This window comes from Onychostoma macrolepis, chromosome 09 (assembly GCF_012432095.1).
Source record: "Onychostoma macrolepis isolate SWU-2019 chromosome 09, ASM1243209v1, whole genome shotgun sequence".
Taxonomy (NCBI): domain Eukaryota; kingdom Metazoa; phylum Chordata; class Actinopteri; order Cypriniformes; family Cyprinidae; genus Onychostoma; species Onychostoma macrolepis.
Genome location: NC_081163.1, coordinates 20,344,925 through 20,359,079, shown reverse-complemented (window position 1 = coordinate 20,359,079; position 14,155 = coordinate 20,344,925). Strand labels below are relative to the sequence as shown.

General features: G+C 35.6%; 2 protein-coding genes across 7 annotated transcripts in view; both read left to right on the top strand.

The window, feature by feature from the left end:
• epb41l5 (erythrocyte membrane protein band 4.1 like 5) overlaps nt 1-2,761 on the top strand; it is a 51,389-nt gene extending 48,628 nt beyond the window's left edge. For all 6 annotated transcript variants that reach the window (XM_058786930.1, XM_058786929.1, XM_058786928.1 and 3 more), the window contains exon 26: nt 1,238-2,761. In XM_058786930.1, coding sequence (XP_058642913.1) covers nt 1,238-1,304 — 67 coding nt within the window. In that variant the 3' untranslated portion in view covers nt 1,305-2,761. The remainder of the gene's footprint in view (nt 1-1,237) is intronic.
• Nucleotides 2,762-6,304: 3,543 nt separating this feature from the next.
• ramp1 (receptor activity modifying protein 1) overlaps nt 6,305-14,155 on the top strand; it is a 31,437-nt gene continuing 23,586 nt past the window's right edge. The window contains exon 1 of the mRNA XM_058788269.1: nt 6,305-6,970. Within this exon, the coding sequence (XP_058644252.1) occupies nt 6,925-6,970 (46 nt within the window). The 5' untranslated portion in view covers nt 6,305-6,924. The remainder of the gene's footprint in view (nt 6,971-14,155) is intronic.

Sequence of the window (14,155 nt, the reverse complement as noted above, 5' to 3'; positions counted from 1 at the left end):
TTTGTTTAATCCCTGCTCCATTACCTTTATCTGCTCTGTTGTGGGCAGTTGTCCTACTGTTGTCCTAAGCAATCAGATTTACCATTTTCAATTTAGTACCACTCAAAAGTAGTAGTCCATTTAATTAAATCTACTAGCACTCAAAAGTTTGGGGTCAGTAAGAATTGTACTTATGCTCACCAAGGTTTTATTTGATCAAAAATACAGTAAAAACAGAAATACGGTGAAATACTGTTACATTTTAAAATAACTGTTTTCTGTTTTGATGCACTACCATTTTTTTATTATTATTATTATCTTCCGCTCACCAAGCCTGCGTTTATTTTATCCAAAATACAGCAAAAGCAGTAATATTGTGAAATATTTTTAAAAGAACTGCTTTCTATTTGAATATATTGTAAAATGTAATTTATCCCTTCGATCAAAGCAAAATTTTCAGCATCATTACTCCAGTCTTCAGTGTCACATGATCCTTCAGAAATCATTCTAATACGCTGATTTGCTATGCAAGAAACTTTAATTATTTAAAACAGTTTAGTACTTTTTTCAGGATTATTTGATGAATAGAAAGATCCAAAGGTCAGCATTTATCTGAAATAAAAAGCTTTTGTAACATTATACACTATACCATTCAAAGGGGCAAGAAATTATAGAAATTAATACTTTTATTTAGCATGGATGCTTTAAATTGATCACAAGTGATGATAAAGACATTTATAATGTTACAAAAGATTTCAATTTAAGATAAATGCTGTTCTTCAGAACTTTCTATTCATCAAAGAAACCTGAAAAAATTCTACTCGGCTGTTTTCACCAATAATAATAATGTTTTTTGAGCAGCAAATCAGAATATTAGAATGATTCCTGTGACTGCAAAACTGAATTTTCAGCAGCCATTACTCCAGTCTTCTTTTTTTTCAGGATTCTCTGATTTTTAACATAATAAATGTCTTTAATGTAATTTTGGATAAATTTAATACATCCTTGCTGAATAAAAGTACTTTCTTAAAAAAAGAAAAATCATACTGACCCCAAACATTTGAACAGTAGTGTGTTTTTGCATGCAACATATCACTTTCCAACATACCAAAACAAAACTAAGGTTTAGGTCCAGCAGAAATGGCTTTAAATCCAAACACTGAAGTGTTGTTTTTTTTTTCTTTTATCTTTTTGAGTTATGTTTGTTCTTAATTCAGATTCTGATTGTAACTGCCAAATGCTGAATTGATTTTGACAGTATTGTGGCTCACCCAATCAAGGACGACAACCACAAGCCCAAAGGTCTGCTGACCACTGAACTCTGAGAGCGAAGCCTTGAGCACATGCCCAGCACCTGTCACTGGACCATCAAAAGTTTTCCTACATTCCAGTCAAACACATTCCAGTGCCCCGACAATGGAAGCACAGACAACTGGACTCTGGGCATGCATGGGGTTGCAATTTCATCTTCAAGAATGCTGGCTTTTGACAGATGGCATCCGCAAACCCAGATCTCAGCGCTAATGACCAAGAATAAAAGTATTGAACTCTGTTTCAGTGCACAAAGGGCTAACAACAAGGTCCAGTGTTTGGGGACCACCATTCCTTTTATAACTTTTATACCTCTTTTGAGTGACTCTATACAGCCCTTGGGTGTAGCAGAAGCACATGAATGACCCAGTCCTGTGTTGTGATGGATGTTTAATCATCTAGAATGTTTGATCCACCTGCTGTCCACTTCCCGTTCAGATCTTCTCTGATTGGATGACTGTGAAAGAGCTTGTGAACCCCCTTGGATCACAATGCATGCGTTTTTAGAACTGGAGTAGTTTTTCCTACAGAAATTCTATTTTTTAATCTTTTTTGCCTTTCTCTTGCTCTGCTTTCTATGTTTTTATGAAGTAGCTGCATTCATTATTACACTTTTAAGTACTGTATTCTAAACTGCACAGTTGTTAGAGCACTATTGTGTAGCTTTGGGCAACTACAGTCATGAACTCACTGAGCCAAGATTTGCTGTTTGAACGTTTTATCAATGCTGTTTTTATCCAAACATAGTAGTTATGACCTGCCTTATTTGAATAGCTCATATAAGATTTTAAATATACATGGACATATTACAACATAACATGTTACTACAGTGTAATTTGTCATCTACTGTGTTTATTTGAAATATTTCACTGGGTGTTCTGTGTAGTGTGTAAATGCAGTTCTTAAGTGTGCTTCACTGTGTTGTATTAGATGTTATGCGAGACACAGGAGCAGCTGAGACCTTTGTCACCCACTGGCTCATACTATATCAAAACTGCGAAAGACTTGGACCATGTAAACAAACTAAAATGTTATTCACTGTGATACAATGAAAGAAAAAAAAAAAGTTCCACAAGCATTTGCTGCTATTTTTCAGAATACTGAAAAGTACATAATTGGTATAATCACTGGATCTGAAATCACTGGGATGACATGTTTGGAGGTCAAATTTGAAGTTATTATTGTAAATAGTTATTCGTCGAATTTCTTAAACTTGTTTATATGGTCTACCTGTTTTGATTTGCTCTGTCTTTAGTGGAAGTGCTCAATCACAGAAGGCAGTTGTAGCTGGAATCCGTTGATATGCTAATCATTTTGTTCTCCAAGTCTCACACTGTAGGCTTATTTACATACAGTATATTAATGATCTGTAGATGTCACAGCAATGATCCGTTTATATCAATACACTGACTGTAAGCCTTGTCATTTTGTATAATGTGATATTCCACAAGTAAAAGATATTTTAACATTGTTATTGGACCAGTGCTTTTATGTGCATGCAGCGTGTGTGTATATAGAGAGAGAGAGAGAGATACTATTGAATTGAATCTTAATCTGACTGAAATGGAGGTTTTTATTATTATTATTATTAATTTGGTCATTTGTTTAGATGTTACAGCTTGCTATTTATCCACTAAATTTGTTAAAATAGAAAAAGAATGAATGGCTTACTTAATAGTTTGTTGGCATCATTTTTGCCTTTCAATTCCTTGCTTTAAAGCAATAGATGATTTTAAAATACATGTTGCTGATATTTAGTAACTTCCTTGCCTTGCCTTTAGTAACTTCAATGAACCTTATGCACTTGACAATGATTGTACTTTAGGTTTAGGACTAAACTGTAATGGATTTGATCAGGAAGAAGAAACCTTACACCAAGATGTGCAAAAGGAAAGAATTTCGTTCAGGCTACGTGTACTACGATATTTCCAAAGGAAGAATATGTAATTGTGACGATAAATAAATACATAAAAATCCTTACTCTGCAATGAAAAAGTTGTGGTCATAACCTCATGCCTTTGTTTGATTGAACAAACGACGCTGTCACTTCCTGGACTGCCATGGATGTATCCAGATGTAGGAGCATACTTGCTAGGTTATTCTGTTTGTAAGTTTGTCATATTGTCTGTTGAAATGTTTCTCCTGGCAGTGTGGCAGTGGAGCAGCAGGTGGAGCCAGAGATCTTCACGAGTCAAACAGGATCAAACTTAAGTCCTCTAGCAGAAACAATTGCAGATAACTTTTTTTTACTGCATATTTATACTTAATTACTCATATTATTTTATTCATATATAATCATAAAAAAATAACTTGTTTGATTTATTCCTGGTCATAATGAAACTACAGAGTCAGTTGCTTAAAAAGACCTAATAGAAAAGATACAAAAATTGTAATACGTTAATAATAGACAGATCATTTAAACATTTAGTTCCAAATAAATTGCGGTAGCACTTTATTTTTTTTTTAGGTGTCCATAATACAGTGTAATTACCTAGTTAAGTATTAATAGTAGCCACTGTACTCACATGAAACAAAATGTATTTACCATGTAACTAAGTTATGGAACAGCCTGTAATTACAGTTTGTAATTATGTACAAGTAATAGGCAGCTACTGTTACGCATAAGTGGCAGACCGAGTCTGTTACACACGTAACCAAAAGATTGTTACATATGTGTTGCAGACTTTATACAACGTAATTTTAAATGTAAGTACACAGACATAAGCTACTTAAAATAACGTGCATCAAGATTGTACTTAAGTGTACTTCATGTGTATCTATACTGTACACCTTATCCAGCTGCACCTTAGTTTGATTTAACCCACCAGTACACAGCTAAAATACATGTAATACATTTCTAATTGCATTACAATTTCATAATATTACACAAACATAAGCTACTTAAAGTGTATCAAGATTGTACTTAAGTGTACTTCATGTGTATCTATATCTGGCTGCACTTTAGTTTGATTTAACCCACCAGTACACAGCTAAAATACATGTAATATATTTCTAATTGCATTACAATTTCATAATATTACACAAACATAAGCTACTTAAAGTGTATCAAGATTGTACTTAAGTGTACTTCATGTGTATCTATATCTGGCTGCACTTTAGTTTGATTTAACCCACCAGTACACAGCTTAAATACATGTAATACCTTTCTAATTACATTAAAATTACAGAATATTACACAGGCATAAGCTACTTAAAATAAAGTGTATCAAGATTGTACTTAAGTGTACTTCATGTGTACCTATACTGTACACCTTATCCGACTGCACCTTAGTTTGATTTAACCCACCAGTACACAGCTAAAATACATGTAATACATTTCTAATTACATTACAATTTCATAATATTACACAAACATAAGCTACTTAAAATAAAGTGTATCAAGATTGTACTTAAGTGTACAAGCTGTGTAACAGACTCGGCGTGTTACGTGTGTAACAGTAGCTGCCTATTACATCTACATCATTACAAACTATAATTGGGTCATTCTTCATTTGTGGTGGCAAGTGGTATCCCTCTACTTTACAACAGTTGAAATAAACTTTAAATACCAATAAATCATAAAATGTTTGTATTCTGTAGGGTAAACACAATTTGTGCACTGTTAATAGTTAAATATTTTAGTTTTAAAATACATATTTAATTGAGTTTTAGAGATTGCATTTGTAACAAAATATGGATGTTCCCGCCTTACCTTAGAGAGATATCATGGAATGTAATTGCAACAATATAACATTTTAACACAAATAAAATGGTTATATTGTGAATATAGATTTTATTTAACATGTACAATTTTATTCAATTGTTTAAAAAAAATACATATTTGTTATGTTTAAGAAAAACGTTGTGTCCCCCAAATTCATGTTGTGGTGTTACAACAATGGAATAATTTTTAAGAAAAGGGAGAATTCTATTTGGACTACTTCCTGTGTAAATGTCACTGCAGGTGCTGGATAATCTGAGGGGTGCATGGGGAGTACATTCTTTCTTATTCATTTTCTTAAATTTAGCTACATTTCTGACAATTTCATGTGTCGCACTTTATCAGTGTCTGTGGTGTTATGTTGATAACTTGCAGATCTGACATATTTTAATCAAAATTTTGATAAATACATACTTATTAATATTTCCAAAATGTCCCCTGATCTTGAAATCATCATGATGGCAGCCTCCATTTTAGAAAAGTCTGGATTTAGGCTGATTTGTCTGTGGTGTTACTGTCTTTTCTGGTAACACCACAGAGCTAGTAACTTGCGATATAAAGTCTGTGGTGTTACTTCAAAATGACATAGAAATAAGTGGCTGTCACCAGTGTTTGATTGAAATTATTTGAAACTCAAAATGTTCTTAAGCTTTCATTTGAATGGATATAGCATATAATTTTAAATGCATAGCAATATATTTTATTAGAAAAAAACAAACAAGCATTTTTACAAATTCTGCCTCTCATTTGCCACCCCAATTAAAGAATGACCCAATTACAGGCTGTTTCATAACTTAGTTACATGGTAAGTACATTTTGTTTCATGTAAGTACAACGGCTACTACTAAATACTTAATTAGGTAATTACTCTGTATTATGACACCTCAAAATAAAGTGTTTCCTAAATTGCTTACAGCAGACAAGTAAACTTGTTCATCTGAAATCAAGGCACAAATGTTACCGAAGGAATTCAGTTTAATTGCATGATTTTATTTTATTTTATTTCATTTCATTTCATTTCATTTCATTTCATTTCATTTCATTTCATTCAATACTACTCGAAGCCCCAGTTATTAACCTGCTCGTTTTTCTAATTAGAAGAACTGCTGCTAATGCTTTATTTCTCAGTCAATTTAATCATTGTTTTGGCAATTCCCCTGTAATTCAGATCGTGACCACAGAAGGCGCAAAGTCTCTCTTTCAATGGGCTGCTCTTTAATAATGACATTGCATCTGGACAGGAAAATTGGCGTCAGTCCATTGGAAGTTACGAGGCAAGTTTCTCAAATTTTCGGCATTCGATAGCGGTCTGTGTATTTATTATATATTACATTTTAAAAATTGTGTGCACTTACGCAGTAGTGTTTGGAATTGAGCATGAAGCGCTTTGGCATATTGTCGTTACTGTTTTTCTCTTTATTTTCCCCTAGTGTGAACAGCACAGCGTAAGTTACAGTGGTTCCCTCACTTCTCTAATTAATTATGTTCTTGTTTATTATTAGCCAGCATAAGTTGATGAGCCGTGAGGGAGGTGGCTTCGCGTTTACTGTTGCCACAAGCACAGCTCACATCTTTTAGTTGTGCGCCTGACGCGCGCTGGACCGCACAGTCCTTCTGTCCACGAGCGACTTCAGAGAGAACTACCGAGCGCACGCTTCAACTCAGCCGAGACCCATTCCAGTTGCGCATTTCAGCTTTATTCGGTACTAAGCAGTACTTCATAAAACACATGGCATGGTGACTGAGAGGAACGGAGGAATTCTCTCTCTCGGCGTCTTCAGAGGAGATTCAGCGTTGAATGAAACTGTGCAAAATTACCTGTCAAACGCGCAAATGTGCGGAGTGTCGAGAAAGTAGAGCCGTTTAATCGACTATCAACAAACTTCTGTTGCTTTGACTGACATTGGCAAGTCATGGCATCAGTGTCGTGGAGACACGCGCTTTTCTTCTTGCTAGTTGGTAAGTTGAACTGGTTTGTCCTGTTTATGTCTGCATTTCAACTTATTTCTGGAATTTCATACTGACTGTAAAACGCCCAAGACAGCTAACAAATCAGGACGTTTGTTTGTTTATCTGTTGGATTGGTTTGATAGTGGTCAATGGGAAGTATCTTAGTAAGATGAGTGAGAAGTCCAGTGTTTTTTTAGCAGTGGTTTTGTAGGTTGGATTCATACAAATACAAACCTGTTAATAATGATTGTAAATTTTATCCTCCAACCAAAAATATAACATTTTTTTTCTGTAGCTCTCAGGTTAAAAAGTGAACACACTATTCAGGCAGCTATATAATAAAAAATGATTTTGTGTTCTTTGGACAAGGGTAATGCATTTTTAAAATAAATGGGCATTAAGTTTGGACAATGATTTTTAAATATTATATTTATACAGTTGATTATAATATTTACTAGCAAAAATGGGTTTAATATTTTTGTATGTTATGGTGCATTCAGTTAAATTAGACCATTGAGATGATTAGAATTTGAATTAATACCTTTTACAATTTTGTTGTTTAATTTTTCATAATTTCATAAATGTTTTACTGTTTAAATTTTGCCAAAAAGTCTATAATATGCTATTTGATGGCAGGTACCATGTGATGTGGCAACTTACTCTGATATGGTGTGATAGCAATGCAAGTATAGCTAGCATTTTAAATAATTAGATTTTAATTATATCCTGGCTGTAATTTACTGTAATTTTGAGAAAAAAACAACAACAAAAAAACCCTGTAATATTTGTACGTAGAACACAAATGCTCTTATCCCACTTAGTCTTTTTCATAACAATACACAGAGGTTGGAAATTTTGCTGAAAGTGAAAAATCCATAAGTGACAAGCCCGCCCACATATGGGTCAATTATCTAATTTTCTGATTAATAATGCATGGCAACCTCCTTCTGTTGGAAAGAATTCATTTCACACTTACCTTAACAAGCTCGCTGAGCTGTGCTGAGCGTGACTAACAAGCTACACTCCGTTTGCCTTGATTTCCTGTCACCGTTCAATTGGGATTTCTATATTTACTCTACAAAGATTCATGACACACTTTCTTAGGAAGAATGTCCATAAAGAATTTTAATGCAAATATGAGCGATTCATTGTTGTGAACTGACCTTACTCTCAGTCAAATAATGCACACATATGACTCTTGCTTTGTGACAGTGACAGACAAGTATCTGTCTCTCTGAAAGAGAGGATGCTGATGGATTCAAGTAAGAGAATGAAGCTTGTGTAACTGCAGAGAAATATTTAATCAGTCTGTAGAAATATGTAACTCTTGAATAAACACTTCTGCTCCAGTTAAGCCTGCTGTGAGCGTCCTATAAAATATGTAGATTTAGCAGAGGAATCTTCTGGGTTTAAAACAGCATCAAGAAGTGAACTCAGGAGGAGTGTATGTTAACTGATCTCTGAAATTAAGTTTGCTACTCTTTAAAAGTATGCAAATAAAAAATGAGATATGTAAGCTTGATTTGATGAGTTGCGTTTCAGAATAGGTCATAATGCAATATGTGTTCCAACAATGCAAGTATGTGTTGCATTTTCACCGGGTCTGCAAAGGGCCCTATAATGGATACTACAGCATATAACTAGTTTCATGACTAATAACACAGTTTAGAGACCCTGTCCTGTCCTGTCTTCTTGTTTCTTTCCTTTAGTTTTACTATATCCTTTGCTTTTCATATTTCCTTAACCTTTCCTTTTGAATTTCTCCTTTCATTTTGACTTCCTTTTCTTCTTCCTTTACATTTTTCAGTCCACTTTATATTAGGTGGCCTTAACTACTATGTACTTACATTTAAATTAATCATTTGGTACAATGCACTTATTGTGTACGTACATGTTTTTGCATTGTACTTATATTTAAAAAAAATACCTATATGTCATTACATCTGTAATTAATTTCTGTAATTACATTCATAATTACACTGTTGACCCTTCCCTTACACCTTAACCCACCCTTAAACCTACCCAGACCACCAAACCTGTCCCTAACCTTTCCCGTATCCCACCTCAATAGCAGCAAAAGTGTTTTGCAATACAATATGACCACAATAAGTACATTGTACTTATTTTTTGATGTAAGTACATAGTAGTTAAGGCCACCTAATATAAAGTGTGACCCATTTTTCCTTTCCTTTCCTTTCTTTTCCTTTCCATATTTCCGTTCCATATTTTTGTTTGTAGTTTCTTTTCTTTTGCTTTTTAAATTCTCCTTTCCTTTCATGTTCTATCCTTTTTATTTCCCTTTGGTTTTTCCTTTTCATTACAATTCCAAATATTAATTTCCGTATACATTTCCTCTTCTTTTTCATTTAATTTACCCCTTCCTTTTTTCCCTTTCCTTTCTTTTCCTTTCCCCATTATCGTTCTTCCTTTTTAGATGACTCCTAACCCACTTTCTTTATGGATGGCTATATCCATCTTGTCCTTCAGATATGCACCAGGGGAGTCTGACAAGTCCCAGGATATTGATGGCATCATGACTGTTAACTGCTAGCACAGAGAAAATGGTGGCTTCATGCTGTTGTTGCGAGCCAGGATAAATGTCAAGCACACTTTTCAAAACCAAACAAAGCTTTCATTGTGTTCCAGACCAGAATTGTGCTCTATCCCACCAAGAGTCATTGCTCTGACAATCTGACAATTGAAAGTCTACCACATAAAACACTAAATACAGTCAAAGACACTTTAGCGGAATGAAGGGGAGCACAAGGATGTGTCCTATACAGTTCTCTAAATACAGATTAGCACGGTGCATTTCTCTGATTGAAGTGAATAACCTGATGGCAGTGGGCGGGGAGATCTGGACAGCCGTAACAAGTGAAGAAGAATATATGGCTGCTCTATTTCTTTGCGCTTGTCAGGACCGCTTTGCATTTCATTCTCAATGTACTGCCTTAAGCAGTTCTACCCTTGAAATAATTCAGTTTACTAGGTCTTGAATCCAAGTTCATTAGTGAGCATTGTGTGCAAAGGATTTAGTGGTAAATGATTATGGAATTTGTTTTACCAACGGAGCGTTTGGAATTACATCCAGAGGGCTGCTGGACCAAACTAAGCATGCTTGATCGCGTATAATGGCTGCTGGAGCTGAACACAACAAATGTATCCATATTTCTGATTAGAGCTGACAGTCTAGACATGTAGCATAATCTGAATATTGACTTTGATTTCCTGTCTTAAAATCTTGACGTGAGAAATGATATTTTGTAATCAAGCTGAAAGAAAAGTTGCTTTTTATGCTCTTCATATACTTAGATGACCTTTTTGTATCATGTTTGACCATCATGTTGGATCACGTCCATCAGCAATCGTATTTTGTGGAAAAGTGCGATGCGTGACCTATTTGACCAGCATTCAGAATACAGTATTGGAGATTTGAAAACAAAAGCACAGTTAAACACACAATGTAATATCAAAACTTAATGGGGTTACCTCAATTGTTATTTTTTTTAATACATTTTTTATACATTTTTTAAAAATAAAGATATAGCGATGACATTCAGCAGGAGTGTAGAGCTGTAATTCATTTGGATAGCAGCATAGCTCAATGTTTGGTTTTAGGATGATTTGATAAGATAAGTTCACATAAAAATCTCTGACGTTTGATTGCAGATTTAAGGACACACATTAAAGTTTACTGGAGTCTTTTGTCTGGAAAAACTCTGAAAAGCAGGAGGCTCAAGTAAAAATCTCATTCTAATCTCCAGCTTGGAGAAGATTTTTATTTTTTTTTTAATACAGGGTGGCATGGGCATTGAATCCTAGCTCTTGGCCGCTGATCATATAAATAAAAACAGGCAATTTGTGCGCCAGCCCTGGCCCTTGAGAAGAATTTAGCATTTGTTTCGCTCCAAAATACAAGTGGCTCTTTGTTTAATGCTTTAAGAAACAGGTGTAGCACTGAAAAATACAGTTAATATTTGATTTCGAACCTGTCGCGTAATGTCAGCAGGGAATCATCACGCTGGAATGTGAGAGCGCTCTCTGCAGCGTTGCTGGGATGGAGCTCCTCCCTGCATTAGCTGATTATTCATTATGCAGATCGAGTTACCCTATAAACTGTGTTGCATCGCTGTGGTATAAATTAGTTTTAAAGGAAAATAAGAGCTAGATTGATTCATCTACTCAATGGCAGGCTTGAGCTGAAGGCTCAGCAGGCCCCTCTTATCACGCGGGGGGACAGACAACATGGCACTGAATGTGCTGTGAAGTATCATTCTGGGGTCCTTGGTGTGCTTGTCTAAAGAGACAGTCAAAGCAGCGTCGGACCCCATGCAGTGTTTTTAAGACCTCTCTGACAGCAGGAGCTCAGGAAACAAGATCTTTCTCGGCCCCTGAGTGACATTGGCATCTCAACCGCAACTACTTGCTGCCGAGTTGCAAACCAACACTTGAGCGAGTCAACAAAAGCATTCATTTTAGATTCACATGAGCTCCAAAGATATTTTTTCATAATACAGTAGACCTCAAAAATCAAGGGAAACTTTCCATTGGGTGACCCTGCTAAAGATATTACAAATATTTTTTTAGTGTCTAACAAATTGAAACGTATAATATATTTTAAAAAATATTATAAGAGCATTAAAAGAAAATTTCTGACATCAAAAAAACAATTTTTTTTTGACATCACAGTTATTGGATGGCTTGATTCTGTTTATATAGTTGCAATCTAAGTAATTCAAACCCCAAAGGTTACATTTTGTAGATAATCTTTGATTCTTAACTGAAATCTTGGCCCATTCCTCGCTCAAAAAGCTTGCAGATCACTGAAAATCTTTGGTTTTCATGTTGCCACTGCTTTAAATAGTAGATTAAGGGTTTTTCTCAGTTGCTTTGATCAAACATTTTATTCCCCTTGATGATATATATATATTTTTTTTCTTCAAGGTTTTCTGGTACAACACATTTTAAACTCATAAGGCTTCCAGCTGTATATCTAGGAACTTTTAAGGGTTTGTAAGTCTTCTTGTAGCCATAGACTTTCAAATATAATAAAACAATGTATTCACTATAGCTTTGTGAGAGCTCTTTTGACTTGGCCACTTGCTACTCAAATTTAGCACATGCATCGGCTAAATTTATGGATGTGTAACAGCTCAAGCTAATTATGTCTTGTTATAAGTATTCTGATGCAAACAAACAAATTATCTTATTTTCTTTCACAGCTGAATGCTGGTGCTTGATATAAAGTGCATTTCAATTGCTGCCTACAACAGATTACAGTGAAAGGTGTCGATTAACTCTTACAGCAGTGAGTCACAGTGACCCGCAGCAAATGACCCTCTTTAATGGGATCCAGCCGTTGGTGTAATGGCCATGAGGGATCCATCACCTGTACAGCCAGATATGCTGACATTCATGGCCCCAGTAATTGCTTCATCACAAAGGGTCTGTGCCATGTAGATTATTTTGGAATGCCGTGATGGATGTTGTGCATGTGTGTGCGTGTGTGATAAGAAGAGTAAATGGTGGCATTTGCTTTATCAGTAGTTAGAAACCATGTTACACAATGAAAGGACGAGCAAAGCAAGTGGCAATTTGTACTGGCACATTGCTAGCTTCCATAAATGGCAGACAGTACTTGATCAGGCGGCCAGCGTAGTTCACTCACAACACTACAGAATGTTTTGTATGGGTTGCTTCTTGACTGGGAGTGCTTTATATGACTGTCACAATGTTTTCCCTGCAGCATATTGCAGGCTAATGCTTCTCTTCTGGCACTAATGCAAATGTTATCGTGCTTTTCTGAAGTAGCCGCCAGCTGTTTTTGTCCATGCTGGGATAGCAGCATCTCTGTACACTTCAATTTTGCATACACTGCGACATGATAAGATCACACGAGCAAGCATGGAGAGTCACAGAATACATGTCACTCAGAATGCCAAAAAAAGAAGTAATATTATTTATTAAAGGTGTAATCAAAATGTTCTTAAAGGGAGAGTTCATGCAAAAATGAAAATTCTGTCATTGATTACTCACCCTCATGTCGTTCCAAACCCGCAAGTCCTTCATTCATCTTCGTAACACAAATTAAGATATTTTTGATGAAATTCGAGAGCTTTCTGACCCTCCATAGACAGCAATTCAATTACCACATTCAAGGCCCAGAAATGTAGTAGGGACATCGTTAAAATAGTCCATGTGCATGTGTTGTGGTACTGTCATGAATACGTGTCGAAGTCTGAGACGGAAGAGAAGAAATTGTTGAGTAAAGTCATTATTTTTGTTTTCTTTGCGCACTAAAAATATTCTCGTAGCTTCATAAAATAACGATTGAACCAGGTCTTACGGTTCGTAAGTGATTACTTCGGTAAGTGATTTCTAGTAGCCAATGTTGACATGTGAAATCACCAAAACAAACACGCCCCCACCCCAAAAGGGTCTCGCCCCTATTTTGATAGCTCCACCCCACACATACATACGCATTACGCATCTCAGGCAACAATTAGTTCTGTGAAACAAAGCAAAACCAATGTTACTCATCAATCGAGAAGAAACAAAGCAACCTCGGCGCCTGATCGCAGGCCTTCCCGCTCCTTGAGTTCTCTCTTGAGTGCTGGAAAGCTGATCCGATATTTACACGGGCTCTTCTTCTTGCCTTATCATAACACTGTGTCTACACAGCTTTACTTGGCTACAAATTTGTTTTGGTACTGGCCCGACTCAGTTTTCCAAAGCGTTTTTGAAAAAATGCATACCCCACCTTTAATAAATACTAAATGTTTACATTACATAAAAACTGTCAGATGTCAAATTATTTTACTACGGTATTCTAAATTTCTTTTTAAATACAGCAGGATTTTATTTTTGTAATAGATTTTACAGTTGCTGAAATGTAGCTCTGAGTTTACAGGTGACTGGTCTGTGCTTGTAAACAGTCTGAGGCGACCTGCAGCTTGGAGGCTTCCTGTGGTCCCAGAGATGGTGTCACATCTACAAATGACACCTCTCTCACAACAGCGCTCTGGACTGCAGTCAGACATGCCCAAACCATTGATACAGCTGCCAGCCTAAATCACTGTGGTGGCCACTACTGAAAAACAAAATGCACAGATGACATTTAGCTGAGCCATATCACATTCATTTTGTGCTTATTTGGAAACAAAAACATGTCAAAACCCCCCCTTTTTTTGCATA